The following is a 22652-nucleotide window of genomic DNA, read 5'->3' as shown; positions in this document are numbered from 1 at the left end:
AATCAGCTTACTGCTTTACTCTTGGGTAACCTTTAGAAAGGAAATCTATACAGAATTGCTTCTGGAAGAATTTGTTACTGATTTTATTCCAAGAAATGCCTGGATGGGTTTACAAAGTTTGAACTGATGTGTTTTCTTTGGGAATAAATCAGGCCCTCAAAGTGTTTAACAGTCCATGGGCTCGATTTTAATAGCCCCGAGGAGGCGGGTTGGCAGCGAAAATTGGAAAAAATAGCTTCAGACACCCAATCCGCCCCCACCCGATTTTTGTGTCAGGTCAGCTGCTCCCAAACTGACCCGACTCCAACCGGTGGGACAGGTAGTTAAGGCAGTTAAGAGCCTGTTAACTGCCTTGCTAATCCTATTTTGATAGTGGTTTCCCATTTTCCTGCCTCTGGCTCCTGTTTCTTGTCTTGTCAGAAACAAATGTAAGAAGTCACACAACACCAGGTTATAGTCCAACAGCTTTATTTGAAATCACAAGCTTTCGGAGCGCTGCTCCTTCTTCAGGTGAAGTGGAGAAATGCATAAAGACACAGCTGTGTGACCTGATAGGAATAATTTCAGGCCACTTCTAGTGTGCGCTTGCACGCTTCTTGCCTAAAGTGAAATCTATAGCTACGGGATGGGATACATTTATATCTTCTCATCCTGGTCGTCAAATTCGGAGGAAGAGCAGCTGCGGCAGCACCACAACCAGCCACAACAGTAGCACCAGCACCAGGAGTGCCAACCTTCTCCTCACCCACCTGATGCTGCACAGAGCAGAGGGCGTCAGCGCAGGGCTGCACCTGACTGCAGGAGATACTCTCAACACAGGGTTTACAGGCAGAGGATCAGCTTGCTCAGCATGACTGAGCAGCAGTGCCAAAGGAGGCTGAGACTTTTGAGAAACGTAGTCACTGACATCTGCACAATGCTGCACCAACACCTGGAGCCCAGAGGAGCATGTGGACACCCCTTACCAGTGACTGTCAAAGTCACCACCGCACTCAACCTCTTTGCTTCGGGCTCCTTCCAGGGATCAGCTGCAGACATAAGCAGCATCTCCCAGTCGGCCGCACATACCTGCATCACACAGGTCACTGATGCCTTCTTTGCAAAGGCCCACAATTATATCCACTTCTCCATGGATGGCCCAAGTGTGACGGCACGTGCAGTTGGCTTTGCCAATATGGCAGGCTTGCCAAGGGTGAAGGGTGTCATAGACTGCACACTTGTAGCCATTAGGACCCCCTATCACAACCCAGCTGTATTTGTCAACTGCAACGGATTCCACTCCCTGAACGTCCAGCTGGTGTGTAACCACAGGAAGATCATCATGCATGTTTGCACAAAGTACCCTGGCAGTTGCCATGACTCCTTCATCCTGCACCAGTCTACTGTGCCTCAGCTCTTCCATCCACCAAACTAACTTTCCGGATGGCTTCTTGGCGACAGGGCTATCCCCTGAAAAAGTGGCTTATGACACCGATGAGGAGACCATCAAACTATGCTGAGGAGCGGTACAATGTGAGTCACATATCCGCCAGAAGCATCATTGAGCAAATCATCTGCTTGCTCAAAAGGCGCTTCCGATGCCTAACCAGATCTGGAGGAGCCTTGCAGTATGCACCAGCCAGGGAGTCCAGAATCGTCGTGGTCTGCTGTGCCCTGCACAACATCACACAGCAGTGTGGCTTAGTGCTGCCGCATGAACAGGTGGCTCAGCACACGGCCTTCTTGGAGAAGAGGATGAGGAGGAGGAGGACGGGGAGTGACGTCTTGCGGGGTCGGATTTGGCCAATCAAGCAACAGGCGAACACATTGCTGGCCGTCAGGCAAGGGATGCACTCATCCATGCCAGATTCGCGTAAGCTTACGCTTCAACCACAGGTGGCTGGCACATGGAGATGAATATAAGTCCGACAAACCGCAGGCATCATCTGTCTACTAAAGTGCTCGGTGTCACCACCAACATTCTACATGGCATTCGCCCTGAGTCCTCACTCTTGAACTTCCATTTCCCAGAACACAGAGGCCACACTTTAGGTGATCTCAGCAGATCATTAAACCTTTTCCACACTGAACCCACACATAGACCTCAAGTTCACCTCCTCAGCAATTGGCAGCCAAGCTGCCTTGGTTTGCTGAGGAGGCCTCCTCCTTTCATTTCCAGGGACGAGGAGCTCCTGAAGTCCTCTAACTCCCTCCACAAGAGCATGGAGGGAGCCCTCATTGAACCTGGCTGCAGCCTTAGTTATTGGGGCTGCCGTTCCTGCAGCGCCCAGCACCTTTAAGAGAAAAAAGCATTAATTTTACTAAGCCAATGATTGGAACACACCTGGCATATTTTTCATTTCTTAGTCACATACTACATTGATAGATAAAAAAATCATAAATGTCTTTCTGGAATAATATGACTAGCAATTTCATTCAATTATTTGTGTTCACACCAGCTGCTGTCAACTTCCCTGTCTAGATAATACAGCACCAAGCCATTCCTGTTACATTTTTTGCAAAGGGGACATGGCCCCTTTAAATTTTTACTCCAAAAACACATCATCAGATACGAGAAACTGACATGCTCCAAGCAATTGCCTGGAGGGACCCGCACGTCGGCCGTAACGAGGCCAATGAAGCAAAACTCGGAACTGCAGGCCGGCGGCATTCAGGAGCGGGTCCGAAAGCTGCCGAGCAGCGGGCCTGCCATCAACCCGCCTCCTCTATAAAAATCGAGCCCATATGTTTGTATTTGTGCAACAGCGGAGCTATGCAATTCTATGAGGTAACCTGTGCAGAAAGGAAAGTGTACAATAAGTTACTGTGGAGAAAGATGATGCCTCTGAGTTTTGAGAATTAACTTCTGGGAGGTGGTAACAAAAATAATTTTGATTGTTTCAAATGGTAGATGAATTAAGTGGCAGATACGGGTTGATCAGACCAGGAGAAAGGAGTTGACAGTTTCATGATATTGAACAATTGGTATTCATTTGCAAGCCAAAGAGTAAGCTAATCTTGTTTAGCATTCTGTTTTGTTTTGTACCTATAAATACATGGCCTGTGATCTGCTTTGTTTTAGAAACATAGAAACATAGAAGATAGGAGCAGGAGTAGGCCATTCAGCCCTTCGAGCCTGCTCCGCCATTCAGTGAGATCATGGCTGATCATCCAAATTCAGTACCCTGTCCCTGCCTTCTCCCCATATCCCTTGATCCCTTTAGCCTCAAGAAATACATCCAACTCTTTCTTGAATATATTTAATGAACTGGCCTCCTCCGCCCTCTGTGGCAGAGAATTCCACAGGTTCACCACTCTCTGGGTGAAGAAATTCCTCCTCATTTCAGTCCTAAATGGCTTACCCCTTATCCTTAGACCATGACCCCTGGTTCTGGACTCCCCGGCCATCAGAAACATCCTTTCTGCATCTAGTCTGTCCAGACCTGACAGAATTTTATAGGTTTCGATGAAATCCCCTCTCAATCTTCTAAACTCCAGTGAGTATAAGCCCAATTGACACAATCTCTCCTCGTACGTCATTCCTGCCATCCCAGGTATCAGCCTGGTGAATCTTCGGTGCACTCTTTCCATGGCAAGAACGTCCTTCCTCAGGTAAGGTGACCAAAACTGCACACAATACTCAAGGTGAGGTCTCACCAAGGCCCTGTACAACTGCAGCAAGTCATCCTTGTTCTTGTACTCGAACCCTCTTGCTACGAAGGCCAACATACCATTTGCCTTCTTAACCGCCTGCTGCACCTGCATGCTTACCTTCAGCGACTGGTGCACAAGAACACCTAGGTCTCTTTGCACTTCCCCTTCTCCCAATCTATTGCCATTAAAATAATAATCTGCCTTCCTGTTTTTGCCACTAAAGTGGATAACCTCACATTTATCCACATTATAGTGCATTTGCCATGTTTCTGCCCAATCACCCAACCTGTCCAAATCGTACTGGAGTTTCACGACATCCTCCTCACAGCATACCCTCCCACCCAGCTTTGTGTCGTCTGCAAATTTGGAGATATTACATCCAATTCCCTCGTCCAGATCATTAGTATATATTGTGAACAGCTGGGGTCCTAGGACTGAACCTTGCGGTACCCCACTAGTCACTGCCTGCCACTCGGAAAACGACCCGTTTATTCCAACTCTTTGCTTTCTGTCCGCCAACCAGTTCTCTATCCAAGTCAATACCTTGCCCCCAATCCCATGTGCTTTAATTTTGCACGCTAATCTCTTATGCGGGACCTTATCGAAAGCCTTCTGAAAGTCCAAATACACCACATCCACTGGTTCTCCCTTATCTATTTTACCAGTTACATGCTCAAAAAATTCCAGTAGATTAGTCAAGCATGATTTACCTTTTGTAAATCTATGTTGACTTTGTCCGATCCTGTCACTGCTTTCCAAGTGCTCTGCTATTACATCTTTTATAATGGACTCTAGCATTTTCCCCACTACCGGTGTCAGGCTTACCGGTCTATAATTCCCCGCTTTTTCTCTGCCACCTTTTTTGAATAGTGGGGTAACATTAGCTACCCTCCAATCCATGGGTACTGTTCCAGAGTCTATTGAGCTCTGGAAGATGACCAGCAATGCATCTACTATTTCTAGGGCCACTTCCTTAAGTACCCTGGGATATAGATTATTAGGCCCTGGGGATTTATCGGCCTTCAGTCCCATCAATTTTCCTAACACCATTTCCCTACAAATACTGATTTCTTTCAGTTCCACCCTTTCATCAGACCCTATGTTCTGCGGTATTTCTGGGAGGTTATTTGTGTCCTCCTTTGTGAAGACAGAACCAAAATATGTATTTAGTTGGTCTGCCATTTCTTTGCTACCCATTATAAATTCCCCCGATTCTGACTTATTTAGATGTGTGGAACAAGTGACATAGGGGGCGATTTTGCCAGCCCTGGGGAGGCAGGTATGGAGGCGGTGTGGTAAACCACTGTTTGTATTCCACTGTGTACATGCCTGTACATGTCTCGGCTGACTCCACCCACGAGTCCAGGTATAAAGGTGACTGCTCCACAGTCCCTCTGTATTCTGGACCGGTCGACCACTTGTTAATAAAAGCCTGTTAGTTACTCGCTTAATCTCAGTCTTTTGAGTTATTGATAGCGCATCAATTTTATTAACAAGATTTTATAATGGAGAAGATCCTCACACCAGCATGCCTGGACTTAGATCATCGGGAGGCGGACTCATCCACCAAGTTTACTCACTGGTGTGGTAAACCACTTTTATCGTTCACTATCGTTACACTATGGTTATCACTGTTATATCGTTACACTATGGTTATCACTGTTTACACTGTTGTATCACTACACGAGGTCGCCTCTTGTCACGCTGTTATACCTGGGCTGACCACTGCTGACTCCGCCCATGGCTCCACCTACTTGCCCAGGTATAAAGGTGGTCGACTGGCTGGTATTCCTCCTTGTTGGATCCGATCACCCACGAGGGTGGGCTCTGTTATTTAGCCAATAAAAACCTATAGTTACTGTCTTAACTCGTCGCTTTTCATTGGATGAATTGATAGGTATATCAACTGGCTTAGGTGTTTTGAAAAATTTCTGATCGCCTCTGCTGAAACGGTCAAATCGGACGAGGACAAACTGGATGTCCTGACCTCCAGAGTGTACTCGGTCATCCAGGACGTGACCTCGTACGCGGATGCTATCAAGCTCCTCAAGGACCAGTACACGCGCCCAGTGAACGAGGTGTACGCTAGGCACCTCCTGGGGAGTCGTAAACAACAACCTGGGGAATCGACCGAGGAATACCTTCAGGCACTGTCTGTGCTTGGCCGGGCCTGTGGTTGTAAGGATGTAAAGGCCGCCGTGTACACAGAGGAACTTATCCAGGACGCTTTTGTAGCGGGCCACAGGTCCAATTACACCCGACAGTGACTGTTGGAGCAGAGTGACCTCGATCTCAACAAGGCCTCTGAACTTGCACTATCATTGGACGCAGCCTACCGGGGCATGGACGCCTACTCCTCTGCACCGTGGACGCCGCGGTGAACGACAGCCTGGGACACGGTAGGACCGTCTCATTGCGCCATGCCACCCCAGCCACATCCCAGCAATGGCCCAACTACCGCAGCAGTGTCCCAAGGCCAGACAGCAGTGCCCCAAGGCCAGAAATGCTACTTCTGTGGCCAGGCCAAACACCCCAGAGCGCGCTGCCCGGCGAAAAATGCAATCTGCTCGGGCTGCGGGAAGAAAGGACACTACGCCAGCGTCTGCAGGGCCAAAGCCACCCCGAACCCCAGCAGCGCCGTGTGTGGGCCGTGCGGGCCGCCATCTTGGGCCTCCCCAGCCATGTGCGAACCACCGGAACAGCAGCCATTTTGGACGCCTCCAGCCACATGGGGATCATGGACGCCGCCATCTTGGACGACAGCCGGGACGCAGCAGGCCCCCAACACCGCCTCATCTGATACCCGCAGCGACACACCGACCCCTACGCTGGCCTCCGTTACGCTGGACCAAGCGAGACCGCACCAGCTGGCCCGGTCCACAATGGACATTAAGGTAAATGGTCACGAAACAATCTGCCTTTTTGACTCTGGGAGCACGGAGAGCTTCATCCACCCCGACACGGTGCGGCATTGCTCTCTCCCAGTCCTGCCTGCGCACCAGCGGATTTCTATGGCCTCCGAGTCCCAGTCGGCGGACATTGGCAGCTACTGCGTGGTGACACTCGTAGTAGACGGGACTGTGTACGATAATTTTAAACTTCTGGTCCTGCCCCACCTCTGCGCTGCCGTTCTACTGGGGTTAGATTTTCAGTGCCACCTTAAAAGTGTTACGATGGCGTACGGTGGACCCCTCCCCCCACTCACAGTCCGCAGCCAGCAGCTTCCAAATTGCCCGCCGCGCACCAGGTGCAACCTCTCCACACTCAGAGTCACCCCCCCCCCCACTGTTTGCTAACCTCACCCCCGACTGTAAGCCCATCGCCACAAAGAGCAGGCAATACAGTGCCGGGGACAGGGTTTTCATTAAAACCGAAGTGGAGCGGCTCCTGAAGGAGGGGATTATTGAGGGCAGCACCAGCCCCTGGCGAGCCCAGGTTGTGGTCATTAAGACCGGCGAGAAGCAGCGCCTGGTCATCGACTACAGCCAGACAATAAATCGCTACACCCTGCTGGACGCTTACCCACTCCCCCGTATAGCTGATATGGTCAACCAGATCGCGCAGTACCGTGTCTTCTCGACCATTGACCTGAAATCAGCGTACCACCAGCTCCCTATCCGCCCTGAGGACCGCCAGTATACTGCCTTTGAGGCAAACGGCCGCCTCTATCACTTCCTTAGGGTTCCCTTTGGCGTCACCAACGGGGTCTCCATCTTCCAAAGTGAGATGGACCGGATGGTCGATCAAAATGCGTTGCAGGCCACTTTCCCATATCTGGACAATGTGACCATCTGCGGCCATGACTTGCAGGACCATGACGCGAACCTCTAAAAATTCCTCTGCACCGCCAAACTCCTCAACCTGACGTATAACAAGGAGAAGTGCATATTCCGCACAACCTGCCTCGCCATCCTTGGCTGTGTTGTGGAACATGGAGTCATCGGTCCCGACCCCGACCAGATGCGTCCCCTTATGGAACTCCCACTGCCCCACTGCCTCAAGGCCCTGAAGAGGTGCCTAGGGTTTTTCTCTTATTACGCCCAGTGGGTCCCCTACTATGCGGACAAGGCCCGTCCGCTGATCAAGTCCACCTCTTTTCCCGTGACGGCAGAGGCCCGCTTAGCCTTCCACCGTATCAAGGAAGACATTGCCAAAGCCACCATGCACGCAGTGGACGAATCCATCCCCTTCCAGGTGGAAAGCGACGCGTCCGACTTTGCCCTGGCCGCTACCCTCAATCAGGCGGGGAGACCCGTGGCCTTCTTTTCACGAACCCTCCAGGGCCCGGAGACCAGACACTCCGTCGTTGAGGAGGCCGCCCAGGCTATTGTGGAGGCTGTGCGTCATTGGAGGCACTACCTGGCCGGAAAACGATTTACCCTGCTCACTGACCAGCGTTCAGTTGCTTTTATGTTTAACAACAAGCAGAGGGGCAAAATCAAAAACGACAAGATCTTGAGGTGGAGAATCGAACTTTCCACCTACAATTATGAGATTTTGTACCGGCCCGGGAAGCTCAATGAACCCCCGGGTGCTCTATCGCATGGCACCTGCGCCAGCGCGCAGATGGATAGACTGCGGGCCCTCCACAATGACCTCTGCCACCCGGGGGTCACCAGGTTCTTCCACTTCTTCATCAAGGCCCGCAACCTGCCTTACTCCATTGAGGAGGTCAGGACCATGACCAGGAACTGCCAAGTCTGCGCTGAGTGCAAACCGCACTTTTATAGACCAGACAGGGCTCACCTGATAAAAGCCACTCGCCCCTTCGAGCGCCTGAGCGTTGATTTTAAAGGGCCTCTCCCCTCCTCCGACCGCAATGTGTACTTCCTCAACATTATTGATGAGTACTCCCGTTTCCTGTTCGCCATCCCCTGCCCGGACATGACCAGTGCCACGGTCATTAAATGTCTGAACGACCTCTTCACCCTGTTCGGTTTCCCCAGCTCTATCCATAGCGACTGGGGCTCATCGTTTATGAGCGACGAACTCCGTCAGTACCTGCTCGCTAGGGGTATTGCCACAAGCAGGACCACCAGTTACAACCCCCGGGGGAACGGACAGGTGGAAAGAGAGAATGCGACAGTTTGGAAGGCCGCCCTGCTAGCCTTAATGTCTAGGGGCCTTCCGACCTCCCGCTGGCAGGATGTGCTCCCCGATGCGCTCCACTCTATTCGGTCACTGCTCTGCACTGCCACTAATGCCACCCCTCATGAGAAAATGTTTGTCTTCCCAAGGAAGTCCACATCGGGGACATCGCTACCGCCATGGCTGACGTCCCCAGGGCCAGTCCTACTGAGAAGACACGTGAGGACCCATAAAATGGACCCCCTGGTCGAAAGGGTCGACCTCCTCCACGCCAACCCCCAGTAGGCTTACATTGCGTACCCGGACGGGTGGGAGGACACAGTCTCCATACGAGACCTCGCACCCTCGGGGGCCGCAGTAACCCACTACCCACTACCACCACCCCCCCCCCCACGGCCCGATATCCAGCCCCAGCAGACAGCGGGCCTGGGCCCTGCGACCCGCTCGAAACCTACGAGGACTACACACCAGTGCCCCAGCCTATGCGGGACTCGACGCCGGAAGCTTCACTACCCCTGCCGTCGCCACGTCGATCACAGTGGCAGACAACACCTCCGGAGAGACTCCAATACACTAACTTTTAATACAATTCACCCCGCCGGACTCATTTTTAAACAAGGGGTGAATGTGGTAAACCACCGTTTGTATTCCACTGTGTACATGCCTGTACATGTCTCGGCTGACTCCTCCCACGAGTCCAGGTATAAAGGTGACTGCTCCACAGTCCCTCTGTATTCTGGACCGGTCGACCACTCGAGGCACACCTTCATTCTCTTGTTAATAAAAGCCTGTTAGTTACTCGCTTAATCTCAGTCTTTTGAGTTATTGATAGCGCATCAGGCGGGACTGCTGGGAAAATGGCAGAATTTGGGGGCGGGTGCCCGACCCCAACTCGCCTCCATACCATCTTGCCAGGAGGCGGGTAGCCACCCCGCGCCGGGTCCTGTCTCCTTGGAGGCGGGAAGGGATTAAAGCCACTTAACTGCTTGTTAGCAGGTAGTTAACAGGCAGAAAATAGGATTATCCCCTTTTTGTCCTCACAAGTGCAGGATTCCTGAAGGCTGCGAACACCACCAGGGTCACCGAGGCAAGTAGTGGGTCTGCGGGGGTCTGCGGGGCCCAAAAGTGTGCTATGGAGGTGAGTGATGGGTGCAAGTGTGGAGAGGTGAGTATCTGAGGTAAGTGGAAAGTGTTAGAAAAAGTGTACTTACCTTTGTTTCTTCCTGCAGGCTTCAGTCGGAGAGTCTCGCACCTCTGCGGTACAGATGACAGATGGCCGTTGCATTCTCCAGCGCAACAACCATCTCATTTCAAAAGAAAGAGGTTTGATGAGGTCTTGAATTCAAGAACTCCTCAAACTACAGAGAATGCCACTGTTTGACAGCTTCACAGAGCTGTCAAATGATGAACATTTTTGACAGATGAAACGTCACACGTTGACGTTCTCTGCAACTGGCTTTCTCTTAATTGGCCTGCTGGGCGGGCTTAACGAGGTCAATCAAGGGAAAATAGCGTGGGTTGGCCAGAAGTTGATGGAGGCGGGACTGAAACCTGACAAGTGGGAGTCCCGCCTCCAAAAGCTTCCCATTGGCAAAATTACCCGCATAATTTCAATATACTGCATACCCCACTATTGATTTGTAGCTGAGTGCTCTAGCTGTAATGAAAGTAGTACCCATGATTCTTACAAGCATTTTCAAGTTAGGTTCCCAAGTAAGTATTATTTAAAGTTCGAATTACAAGTACTTTCCACACTTAAGTGACATTTTTAAATAACATTTTTGAGTAGGCTTGAGACCACTGAATATCAGCTATAGTAATAAGACAGGGCTTATTATTGCAGTTCCACATTTGGTAATTTCATGATCTCCTCAGCTGGGCAGGGGAACTGCAGAACGGCTACCCCTAATTGGATAATCATAATTCATTTGAATTTTTATAATAAACATGAATGGTGACGTAGCCTTTTGTTGTGGCTTCGTTCTTTAAAAAAAATCCTATTTGTATAATATTGGCGCTACAGATTTCTTTAATGTATTGAAACAATAGACCTTGAAATGAAGAAATACAGACTTGTGTTACCAGTCTTTCGGATATGTGATGGATCACAGATCTGCCTCGTTTCATTTAAAAAAAGACGCTTATCCTGTGGGAATTTGTAGCTTGTCAATATTATAGCCGCCTTAAATGGCTGTTGCAGCTACAGACTGGGAGAATTTTTGCTGTGCTTTTATTTCTGCATGAAAAAGGTGTGAACACACAGCAAAGTTTGCCAGTACAATATAGTTGATCACCAATACATTTATATCTGATAATAAACAGTTGCCAAGTCCACCCATGTAACAAAAAACAGTTGGTATTTATCATCGGGCCACCAATTCTTATACGTGTCCATGGCATTTGCCATTATCCATCAGGGGTGATATGAACAAGACTGTGTCATGTTTTGGCTATGTCCTGTAGGGGTGCAGATTGCCTGGCTGGTATCTGTGAGCTGCGGTTTGTCATTTGCAACCTTTTTGTGATTGACAGCTTCATTGTGAGCGATTCCTTTTTGATCTTGTCTTAGTGCACACATCAAAACAGAGAGATATCAAGTCTTGTATAAAATCCCTCAGATCACGCAAGCCTGGTTCAACATAAGAGTATTAATCCAGAGATCTGCTGGAGCTTCAAGATATTTATCACTTTGAAACAGGAACTATAAATTCAGTAAATGTTGTAATCTATTGAAATCTGCTGTTTGCTTTTGGTTCTCTTTAATCTTATTTCTTAATAAACTTTATTTATAGTTATAGCTTGAGTTATTTGTTTGACAGGTACAGGAGTATACAGTGAGATCTTATGCCATTTCCAGTGCATACCATAATAATACAAATTTCTTTCATCCATATGGTCATATTTTAACTCCTAGAAGTAAAGGCTTATGGAAGCAGAATTTTGTATTAAGCATAAGAAAAAGTATCTGGAGTGAGCTTGAATTGTAACAAAAGCCTTGTTCATTTCTGTATTTGGACTGTAATTTTAAATGTCAGCAAAATTATGCCAAGATTTCTAGGCAAAAATTCTCTGGGTACCAATGCAATGGGCAGCTAAATAATAACAGGACTGAAATGCAAATCACTTTTTTTTGTGTTAACGGAACCATGTATGCTGTATGCATGAATTTCTAACATTGGAAGTAATGCAGGTGGGGGGCGGGTGCGAAGAATGCATTAGTTTGGCAGAGTATAGCATCTGGCTGTGCTACCTGATCTGGAATACTTGATTATGATGCATGGCCATTGTGGAGAAGTATTCCATTCCCCTGCATTGGCATCAGTCACCTTGATGAGCCCATTTATTTTAAAAACCTTCATGGTAACATGACTCTGTAATTCATGTAGTGCCAATGAAAATAGTAATGACCACTTGTTCTCTGCGTAGCCTACACAGCTGAACCAATTGGTAATACAAATAAGTGGGAAGCAATGTATTCAGAAAACCAATTTAAATAAAGCACCATAACAAGTGAATAATTTGTTCTAAATTATGGCATTAAATAATTATCTGATATTTATACATTGTCTGATGTGCAAGTTAAATTATTGGTACTTGAGCTTTGCATTGTTCAGTGTACAATGTTTTAAGAAATTTGAATGAAAAGGGAAGAAATTTTGGATGTATATCTAAACCTTGCCCTGTACTCTGTGCTTTTGCAAAGTTCTGGGCAAAAAACAAACTATAACAATGGACAAATGTGACCTTGACTCACCAGCATTTCCCTATTTAAAAAAATCTTTATATCTCATTACTAAACTTACTGTTGCTAGCATGTTTGAAATATCACCATGTCCCTCTTTGGTTCCTAAATCATTCAGAGGAGAAGTTGTGCTGTACTTTAACAAGAAAATGTTATTTGCAGTATCAACACAGTCTCAGTTACTGCTTGCTGCTTCCCAGCTTTCAGGAGTGTGATGGAATACTCACTACTCGCATGGATAGGTGTAGTTGCAATTCTAGGAGCTGAGCACCATCCAGAACAAGGCAGCCTGCTTGATCAGCTTACATTATTGAATATGACTAATGTAATTCTGTTCTAAATATGTGCCTGTACTGTACCACGTCAAAATGTATTCATCTTTCTCCACTAAGTGGAATCACTAGTTCCAGAACTTTACAAGACATCAAAGCTCCTGAAGAAGCCATTGTAGTGGTTTTAAAAGGCCTTGTGGTGTTGTGAAGTGAAATTGGAAATCCCAGTGGCTCACTGTGCTACATTTCATTGCATCATCCAGTACAGGAGGCCATTCGGCCCATCATGCCTGTGCTGGCTCTTTTAAAGAGCTATCCAATTAGTCCCACTCCTCTGCTCTTTCCCCATAGCCCTGTACATTTTTCCTTTTCAAGTATGTATCCAATTCCCTTTTGAAAGTTACTATTTAACCTGCTTCCACCACCCTTTCAGGCACTGCATTCCGGATCATAACGTTGCATAAAAACAAATTCTCTCATCTTCTGGTCCTTTTGCCAATTTCTTAAACCTGTGTCCTCGGGCTACTGACCCTCCTGCCAGTGGAAACTGTTAAATCCGTGAATCTTAAGGTATGGTGTTCTTCAATAAATAGACGGAGACTGCAGATCAACAATCAACAGGTGTTTACTGGATGAGGGTAGTCTAAAAACTAACAGTACAGATCCCTGCTCAGGGCTTATATACAGGTGTGGTCACTGCCGGTACTACAGTATACAGGAGCTGTAAAAGTAGTTCTTTCTTAAAGGTACATACACTATAATTCCTCCCCTTTTAGATTAACAGTACCATAACAATCAAATAACAGTTAACACTTTTAACATGCACATTAACTGAAATAGTCCATTTATAGATTCAGTCTTTGGGGCGGCTTCCTGATCCTTTCTGGATAGCGGCTTTCTGGAGTGTCTTGTTCTTGGTGCGGAGGCGATTCTGGCCCCCTGTCGTCGGTTAGTTCATCAGCTTCCGATGCTACTGTTTCTGGGGTAGATGCTACCGGTATGTCGGGTTCATCACCAGGTACGCGAGACATGGGGTTGACTCGTTCCTGTGACGCTAGGATTTGGTCGACATGGCGTCTCACAATGTTCTCCCCAACATCCGCTGTGTACATTAGTGGCCCCTGCCGTGTGCATATCGTTCCGGGTTGCCATTTCTCTGTTTGGTAGTCGCGGGCCAAGACTGGTTGTCCTACATTGAAGCTCCTTGTCGGCTTCTCATTGATGTACTGGAATTGCTTATTCTCAACATTTCTTCGTACATTTGGTCTGAGCAAATCCAGACAAGATCTCAACCTTCGGTTAAAGAACATCATGGCCGGGGTCTGGTTGGTAACTGCATGTGTCGCATTTCTGTAGGCTAACAGGAAATTGTCCACCTTATGCTGCAGTGGAATGTCATCATCGCACATGGCCCTTACTGCCTTTTTAAAGGTTTGTACGAACCTCTCAGCCAATTCATTTGTGGCTGGATGATATGGGGCAGATGTGTAATGCCTTACCCCATTCCTTCTCATAAATTTCCGAAACTCTTTGGACACAAACTGTGGTCCGTTATCAGAGCAAATCTGCTCTGGCAAGCCGTTCCTGGCAAATATGGTCCGTAGGACTGCAATTGTTTTCTCCGTAGTGGTGGAGGACATTTTGATCACCTCAGGCCATTTCGAATGCACATCCACTGCTATTAAGAACATTGAGTCCATGAATGGACCAGCAAAATCAATATGCACCCATTGCCATGGAGAGGAGGGCCACTCCCATGGGTGTAGAGGGGCATGTGGTGGTGCATTTTGGACCTTCTGGCATCCTGAGCAGCTCTTTGTTAGGTCCTCGATTTGTTGATCGATCCCCGGCCACCACACATAAGCCCTAGCAAGGCTTTTCATTTTCACCCCTCCCAGATGGTCTTCGTGAAGCTCATTGAGCACTCTCTCCCTTAACATGGGTGGAATTACCACTCGGGATCCACACATCACTGTCCCCTGGCATACTGACAGCTGTTCTCTTCTGGATGAGAATGCTGGCAACAGTGAGTCGCCATGTGTTGGCCATCCCTTCACCGTCAAATCATATACCCGAGACAGTGTCGGATCATTTCGGGTCTCCTCTATATCCGCGTTAGTTACTGGCAAGCGTTCAATTATAGATGAATAAAATATCTCGATAGGGTCCACTGCTGGTGCTTCCTCCGCAGTAGGCAGTGGCAGGCGTGATAGCCCATCAGCGTTTCCATGCTGTTTCATGCCCTTATACTCTATTTCATATTGGTTCGCCCCTAGAAAAAGGGACCATCTTTGTAGCCGTTGCGCAGTCATCACCGGAACGCCCTTCTTTGGATTAAAGATGGAGACAAGTGGTTGGTGGTCAGTCAGCAAGGTGAACTTCTGCCTGTGCAGATAGTGGTTGAACTTTTTTACTCCCCACACTGGGCTGAGGGCCTCCCTGTCAATCTGGGCGTAGTTGCGCTCGGCTGAGGTTAGTGACCGAGACGCAAAGGCTACTGGTCTCTCCAACCCGTCTGGGAATTTGTGCGACAGCACCGCTCCAATACCATAGGGTGATGCATCACACGCCAACCGAATTGGTAGTGCTGGGTTGAAATGGGCCAACACCTCTTTTGATGTGATCAATGCTTTGCTCTTCTGGAAAGCTTGTTTACATTCATCACTCCACTTCCATGGTACCCCCGTTTGCAGTAGGGTGTTCAGTGGGTGTAATACTGTAGACAGATTTGGTAATAACTTATGGTAGTAGTTCACCAGCCCGAGGAACGACCTCAGTTGTGACACATTTTCCGGTGCTGGAGCCTTGACTACTGCCTCAATCTTTTCAGGGGACTTATGTAACCCCTCTTCATCAATAACGTGGCCACAATACGAGATCTGCTTCTGGAAAAACTCGCATTTGTGGCGATTAGCTCGTAGCCCATATTCGTTCAATCTAGTGAGCACCTGCTCCAGGTTGGCGAGGTGATCACTGTCATTTTCGCCCGTGACCAGGATTTCGTCCAAATAACACTGGGTCCCTGGAATCCCTTGCAGGACTTGATCCATTGCCCTTTGCCAAATAGCCGGAGCTGATGCTACCCCGAACACCAGCCGGTTGTATTGGTAGAGACCTTTTTGAGTGTTGATCGTGAAGTATTGTTTCGAGGCTTCTTCTACCTCCATTTGCAGGTACGCCTGGGCCAGATCAATCTTAGTGAAGCGTTTTCCTCCAGATAGCGAGGCGAAAATATCTTCAATCCGCGGAAGCGGATATTGTACCATGTGAAGGACTGGGTTCACTGTCGCCTTAAAGTCCCCACAGATGCGAACCTTCTTTGGTTCCCCAGGCGTATTACTCAATGACCTCTTCATTACAGGAACGATGGGTGTAGCCCACTCGCTCCAGTCCACTTTGGACAGTACTCCTGAACGTTCCAAACCTTCCAGCTCTGCTTTGACGGCTGGGCGGATCGCATAAGGCACCGGCCTGGCCTTAAAAAAAACTTTGGGCTTGCATTTTCCTCTATTTTAATCGTCGCTGTTATGCCTTTTAGTGTTCCGAGTCCCTCCTGGAACACTTCTTGTGCGTCAGTTAGCATTTTTGACAGTCGTCCAAGTGTGACGTCGTCATCCTTTTTGGCCTCTACCGTCAGTGCCTGTATGGAATGCCAATCTAACTGTATCTTCCGGATCCATTCACGTCCTAGTCGTGGTGGTCCTCCATCTGGCAATACATATAGGTCCATTTTTGGTGTTTCCTGGCCGTTGTATATCACGTTCACCCTTATTTTTCCTTTGGGGTAGACTTTTTGCCCCGTGTACGTCTTCAAGACAATCTCTGTGGCTCTCAAGGGTATATGTGAGAATAGCCGCTTGTAGTCCCTTCGGTTTATGACTGTTAGGGCTGATCCTGTGTCCAATTCCATTTTCACTTGGACTCCGTCTATCTTGAGCGTGACCCAGATAGCCTGGTGATCCTCCATTTTGATTACATTATGTAGTTTCAGACAACCCAGATTCTTGCTTCCGGAGTCTGTATCACTTTTCTGTTCGTCTGAACTACTCTCCGTCACCTTATGTACCTTTTTGTACTTCTCCTGTGGAGATTTCTTGCTGCTGGTTTTCTTCCCCGACCTGCAGACTCTTGCTATGTGTCCTGCTTTTCCACACTGTCTGCACACTTGGTCTTTGAACCAACAATCCTTCTGGTCATGTGTTGTTCTGCCGCAGCGATAACACTTCCCTTCTCCATATGACATTTCATTTGTGCCATATTCTTGCGGTCTCCGTTGTATCTCTGCAGCGCCCCGTGCGGCTGCTTCGTGTGATACTGCCATGCTGAAAGCCTTTTCCAGTGTAAGATCCTTTTCTGATAGAAGCCGTTTCTGGGTTCCTTCACTTTGAAGCCCACACACAAACTTGTCCCTTAACGTATCTGCTAGTCCCATTCCAAACTGGCAGTGTTTCGATAGCTTGCGCAGTTCCGTTAAATACTCAGCATTACTTTCGTCTTTATGCTGGTTCCTTTTGTGAAACTTAAATCTTTCTGCGATTAACAGCGGTGTGGGGTTTAAGTGGTCCTGTAGGATTTCCACTATGCTTTCGAAATCCTTATCCACTGGCTTCTCTGGGGTTATTAGGTTTCGCAGTAAGCCATCCGTTTTTGCACCCATGGAATTAAACAAAACCAGTGCTTTCCTGGCATCTGGCACTTCATTCGCCTTGCAGTACACCTCAATGCGTTCCACATATGTCGCCCAATCTTCGACTTCATTGTCGAACGCTGTGACACTGCCACTCTTTGGCATCCCTGGGTGTGGTTAGACTGGCTCAAAATGGCGTCTCCCGCGCTTCCCTTTCTTCCCGCGCTCGCCCTTCTTCTCCGCTGCGTCTTCAAAAATGGCGTCTCCCGCGCTCTCCCTTCTTCTCCGCGGCTCAAATGGCGTCTCCCGTGCTTCCTTTCTTCCTCCGCGGACGCTGCTCAGCCCTTGAGCCCTAGCTGCGCTCTGCGCGTTCTCCTGTGCGCCTCTCTCGTTGCCGCCGCTCGGTCCTGAACCCCGGCTGTGCTTTACCCTCTCTCTCTTTTTGTTTTCCATCGATGCCGCTCGGTCTTCAACCCCCGGCTGCGCCCTGTGCGCTTTACCCTCTCTCTTACCCCGTCGACGCTGCTCGGCCTTTTCTGTGCCGTCGGTCACCTCCAGCCGCCGCTGTCCGGGAAGGGTCTGCGCTGTACCTGTTGCCAGCCTGTTGCTGGATCGTCGTGGCTGGAGAACCAAGCCCAGCTCTCAACAGCCTCCCCTGCGATGCTCACTCTCTGCCGGATGACTGGGCGGTTGCGCGTGGTCGACGCCCGTGCTTCTGGCCTCGACTTTCTTCCACTGTCCTCCAGGAGCGAATCCTTGGGAGGAAATGCAGAGTTGCAGGTAGGTTCGAATCGACCTCGTCGCCACTGTTAAATCCGTGAATCTTAAGGTATGGTGTTCTTCAATAAATAGACGGAGACTGCAGATCAACAATCAACAGGTGTTTACTGGATGAGGGTAGTCTAAAAACTAACAGTACAGATCCCTGCTCAGGGCTTATATACAGGTGTGGTCACTGCCAGTGCTACAGTATACAGGAGCTGTAAAAGTAGTTCTTTCTTAAAGGTACATACACTACAGAAACAATTTCTCCTTATTTACTCTACCAAAATAGCTCATAATTTTGAACAGCTCTATTAAATCTCCCCTTAACCTTCTTTGTTTAGTTGGACTACTGTGCTTTCTGTACTTGGTCAAGATACTCAGCAGCTAATTTGCATTGCTTTTTATATTTTTGTGCCTTGCATTTACAAATATATAGTCGATTGGCTGTAAGTAAAGTGTTTCTAATGCACATGAATCAATCTGAAAGGTCTCCCTGGAAATTGTTTAAGTAACCAAATTCCATTTTGATTTTTTTTCTTCAACAGGGTGAAAAAAAGACTGGTTTGGCTACATCGTCAAAGCAAGGAGTCAGCATGAGTGCTCAAGCATCGGAGGTAAGAAACGTAATAAACTTGTTGAATATGCAGCAGAGCTACAAGAGGTGAGGGCAGAAACTTTAATTCCACCCGCACTGGGAGGCTTGCTCTTTTACACACAAACAATGGACAACTGGTTGAAATGAAAAATGGGTATTTTTGCATGATCTTGTAAATTCAGATTTTCAGTTCTATGTTGGGAAGCTTTTACCAACTGAGCCACCAAAGCATGGAAAATCTATTTATTAAAAACACTTAGCATTCCCTAGTCACGGTGATGGTATATTTTAGCATCTGTGGTTGTGAGCTTTTTTTCCTCGGTGATAGCTGGGATAATGTGAATGGTGCACTTGTGTAAGTTATTTTACATTTCAGTATATTTTACAAGATGTATCCCTTCCAGCTACCCTATGGTCATGGACAAAGAGGTTAGGGATTTTACTGGCTGGTTCTCAGAAAAATAACTGGGCGTTCTCTGTAGCATTATCCAGTTTGAACACTAAACATAATGCTGTTAAAAAAATGAAGCATCCAATTAAAATATATCTAAGTGAGATACCTGAAATATCCTCTTCAAGCTTCAGACTTTCTTCAGTACCAGCAAAATACACTATTCGACTTCTCCCAGTCTTTTGGAATGACCCAGTCACTTGTATTAAAAGATGAGTCTTACTGATCAGTTTGATAAGAGAATGCATTCCAAAGGTGTGTCTTCACAGGTAGAAGGCCCAAGCGATTACGAAGTTCTACACGTTAGAATGGATATCAGCAGCCATGCCAGGATTGGTGGGGGGGAAACCGCAGCCAGACTAGGGACTTATACAATTTTCCTTTGATGTAAAAACAATTTTATTGAAAAAACAACACACAGTCTTAACAACTTAGTAAGCAATGGGATGCTGGCTTGTGATATTGTATCATCCCGGCCCGCCACCCCCCCCTCACCTGTGGCTTTCACGTGTAACCCTCTGCTCAAACTGACAATCATTTAAAATTGCATTTAAATTGCTGTTACACCAGAACAAGTGAAAATAAAGCATTCTTGAGGAAAATTCCATGAAATGCTAATGAGAAGGTAAACACCCATTGTCAGGAAGCCAGAAACCACTGAAATGGTTGCAAATCTATTTCACAGTCATTAAAAGTACACCGTCATTATAAATAAATAATCTGATTCGCATGTGATTAAAAATTATTAGTTGTTAAGTGGCTGTGATTCAAACAAAGGGAATATTTTCCTCTTCTGACCTACCCTGTCCAAGAGTCTCATAGTCATAGAGTTATACAGCACAGAGAGAGGCTCTTCGGCCCATCGTGTCTGCGCCGGCCATCTATTCTAATCCCATTTTCCAGCACTTGGTCCGTAGCCTTGTATGCTATGGCATTTCAAGTGCTCATCTAAATGCTTCTTGAATGTTGTGAGGGTTCCTGCCTCTACCACCCTTTCAGGCAGTGAGTTCCAGATTCCAACCACCCTCTGGGCAAAAAAGTTTTTCCTCAAATCCCTTCTAAACCTCCTGCCCCTTACCTTGAAACTATGCCCCCTGGTTATTGACCCCTCTACTAAGGGGAAAGTTCCTTTCTATCTACCCTATCTATGCCCCTCATAATTTTGTACACCTCAATCAGGTCCCCCCTCAGCCTTCTCTGCTCTAAGGAAAACAACCCCAGCATGTCCAGTCTCTCTTCATAGCTGAAATGCTCCAGCCCAGGTAATATCCTGGTGAATCTCCTCTGCACCCTCTCCAATGCAATCACATCCTTCCTATAGTGTGGCGACCAGAACTGCACACAGTATTCCAGCTGTGGTCTAACTAGCGTTTTGTACAGCTCCATCACAACCTCCCTGCTCTTGCCTTCATTAGCCGAGGCATAGAATATAAGTATCCCATATGCCTTCTTAACCACCTTATCTACCTGTCCTGCTGCCTTCAGGGATCTATGTACATGCACACCAAGGTCCCTCTGATCCTCTGTCCTTCCTAGGGTCCTACCATTCATTGTGTATTCCCTTGCCTTGTTAGTCCTCCAAAATGCATCACCTCACACTTTTCAGGGTTAAATTCCATTTGTCACTGTTCTGCCCATCTGACCAACCCGTCTATATTGTCCTGTAGCCTGATGCTTCCCTCCTCGCTATTTACCATTCCACCAATTTTCGTGTCATCTGCGAACTTACTGATCATACCTCCTACATTCAGATCTAAATCATTAATGTACACTACAAACAGCAAGGGACCCAGCACCGATCCCTGCGGTACACCACTGGACACAGGCTTCCAGTCACAAAAACAATCTTTGACCATCACCCTCTGCCTCCTGCCACTAAGCCAATTTTGGATCCAATGTGCCAAATTGCCCTGGATCCCATGGGCTCTTACTTTCTTGACCAGTCTCCCATGCGGGACTTTGTCAAAAGTCTTACTGAAGTCCATGTAGACTACATCAACTGCACTACCCTCATCCACACATCTAGCCACCCCCTCGCAAAATTCAATCAAATTGGTTAGACATGCTCTCCCCCTGACAAAGCCATGCTGACTATCCTTGATTAATCCTTGCCTCTCCAAGTGGAGACTAATTCTGTCCCTCAGCATTTTTTCCAATAATTTTTCTACCACTGATGTTAGGCTCACTGGCCTGTAATTCCCTGGTTTATCCCTACTACCCTTCTTGAATAATGGTACTACATTGGCTGTCCTCCAGTCCTCTGGCACCTCTCCTGTGGCCAGAGAGGTTCTGAAAATTTGTCTCACACAGCAGCCTGGGATACATCTCGTCTGGGCCTGGGGATTTATCCACTTTTAAGTCCGCTAAAACCGCTAGTACCTCCTCCATCTCAATGCTAATTTGTTCAAGTATAACACAACCCCCTGCCTGATTTCTATGCCTACATCGTCCTTCTCCATAGTGAACACAGATGCAAAATATTCATTTAAAACCTCACCTACATCTTCCGGCTCTACACACAGATCTCCACCTAGAATGAATGGTTGAAAAATTGTTGGCTGGGGAGGATGAAATTGGAAAATCCTGGCCAGAACCTCTCTCTCTCTTTTTCTCTCTCTCTCTCTCTCTCTCTCTCTCTCTCCATCTCTCTCTCTCCATCTTGAATTCCAGTTGCTTTCTTAATATCTATCTTGGATCTGGATTATTGCAGCTTTGAAAGATACATACAAACCCAACAGAACAATAACTTGTTTTCTAGTATTGTAACATTAAATGGGAATGTTAGAAGTTTAAATGCTAAGTGGTTGTGGCGTGAGAAGAAAAAATGAAATACTCAGATATTCATAGAATATTTTCTAGAGGTACTCACTAAAACCAATCTGATACCCAATTACTGTAGTACATTAATATCCTGTAAACATTTCTGGTAATTTTAATCAGTAACTACAACTTGCATTTATATAGTGTCCTTAATGTAGGAAAACATCCCCCAAGATGCTTCACAGGAACATAATCAGACAAAAATTGTCACTGAACCAAAGAAGTTGATATTGGGACTGGTGTCTAAAAGCCTGCTCAAAGAGGTAGATTTTAAGGAGCATCTTAAAGGAGGAGAGAGGTGCAGAGGTTTAGTGAGGGAATTGTATAATTTAGGGCCTAGATGGCCGAAGGCACGGCCACCAATGGTTGGGCAAAGGGAGTTGGCGATGCGCAGGTGGCCAGAGTAGGAGGAATGCAGAGTTTAAACATGAGGATGACAATTTTAAAACCGAGGCATTGTTGGATCGGGAGGTAACAGGTCAGCAAACACAAGGGTGATGGATGAGCGGGACTTGGTGCGGGCTGGGATATGGGTTTTGGATGCATTCAGGTTTATGAAGGGTGGACGATCGGCCGGCCAGGAGAGCAGTCCCACTCAACTGGCCAACGGAAGAGAGGCGTTGGTAGAGGATGGCATAGGCCACCATCTTAAAGGCTGC

The 22652-nt window shown here is 47.4% G+C and overlaps 1 protein-coding gene across 27 annotated transcripts in view; it reads left to right on the top strand.

Annotated features, from left to right (window-relative positions):
* Positions 1-22652, top strand: part of cast (calpastatin) — a 337875-nt gene that overhangs the window by 30231 nt on the left and 284992 nt on the right. For all 27 annotated transcript variants that reach the window (XM_085988382.1, XM_085988220.1, XM_085988200.1 and 24 more), the window contains exon 2: positions 18673-18741. In XM_085988382.1, the coding sequence (XP_085844508.1) occupies positions 18673-18741 (69 nt within the window). The remainder of the gene's footprint in view (positions 1-18672; positions 18742-22652) is intronic.

This window comes from Somniosus microcephalus, chromosome 1 (genome assembly GCF_052327205.1).
Source record: "Somniosus microcephalus isolate GS21.2 chromosome 1, FLI_Smic_1.0, whole genome shotgun sequence".
Lineage (NCBI taxonomy): Eukaryota > Metazoa > Chordata > Chondrichthyes > Squaliformes > Somniosidae > Somniosus > Somniosus microcephalus.
This window is presented reverse-complemented; position numbering and strand designations above follow the sequence as displayed.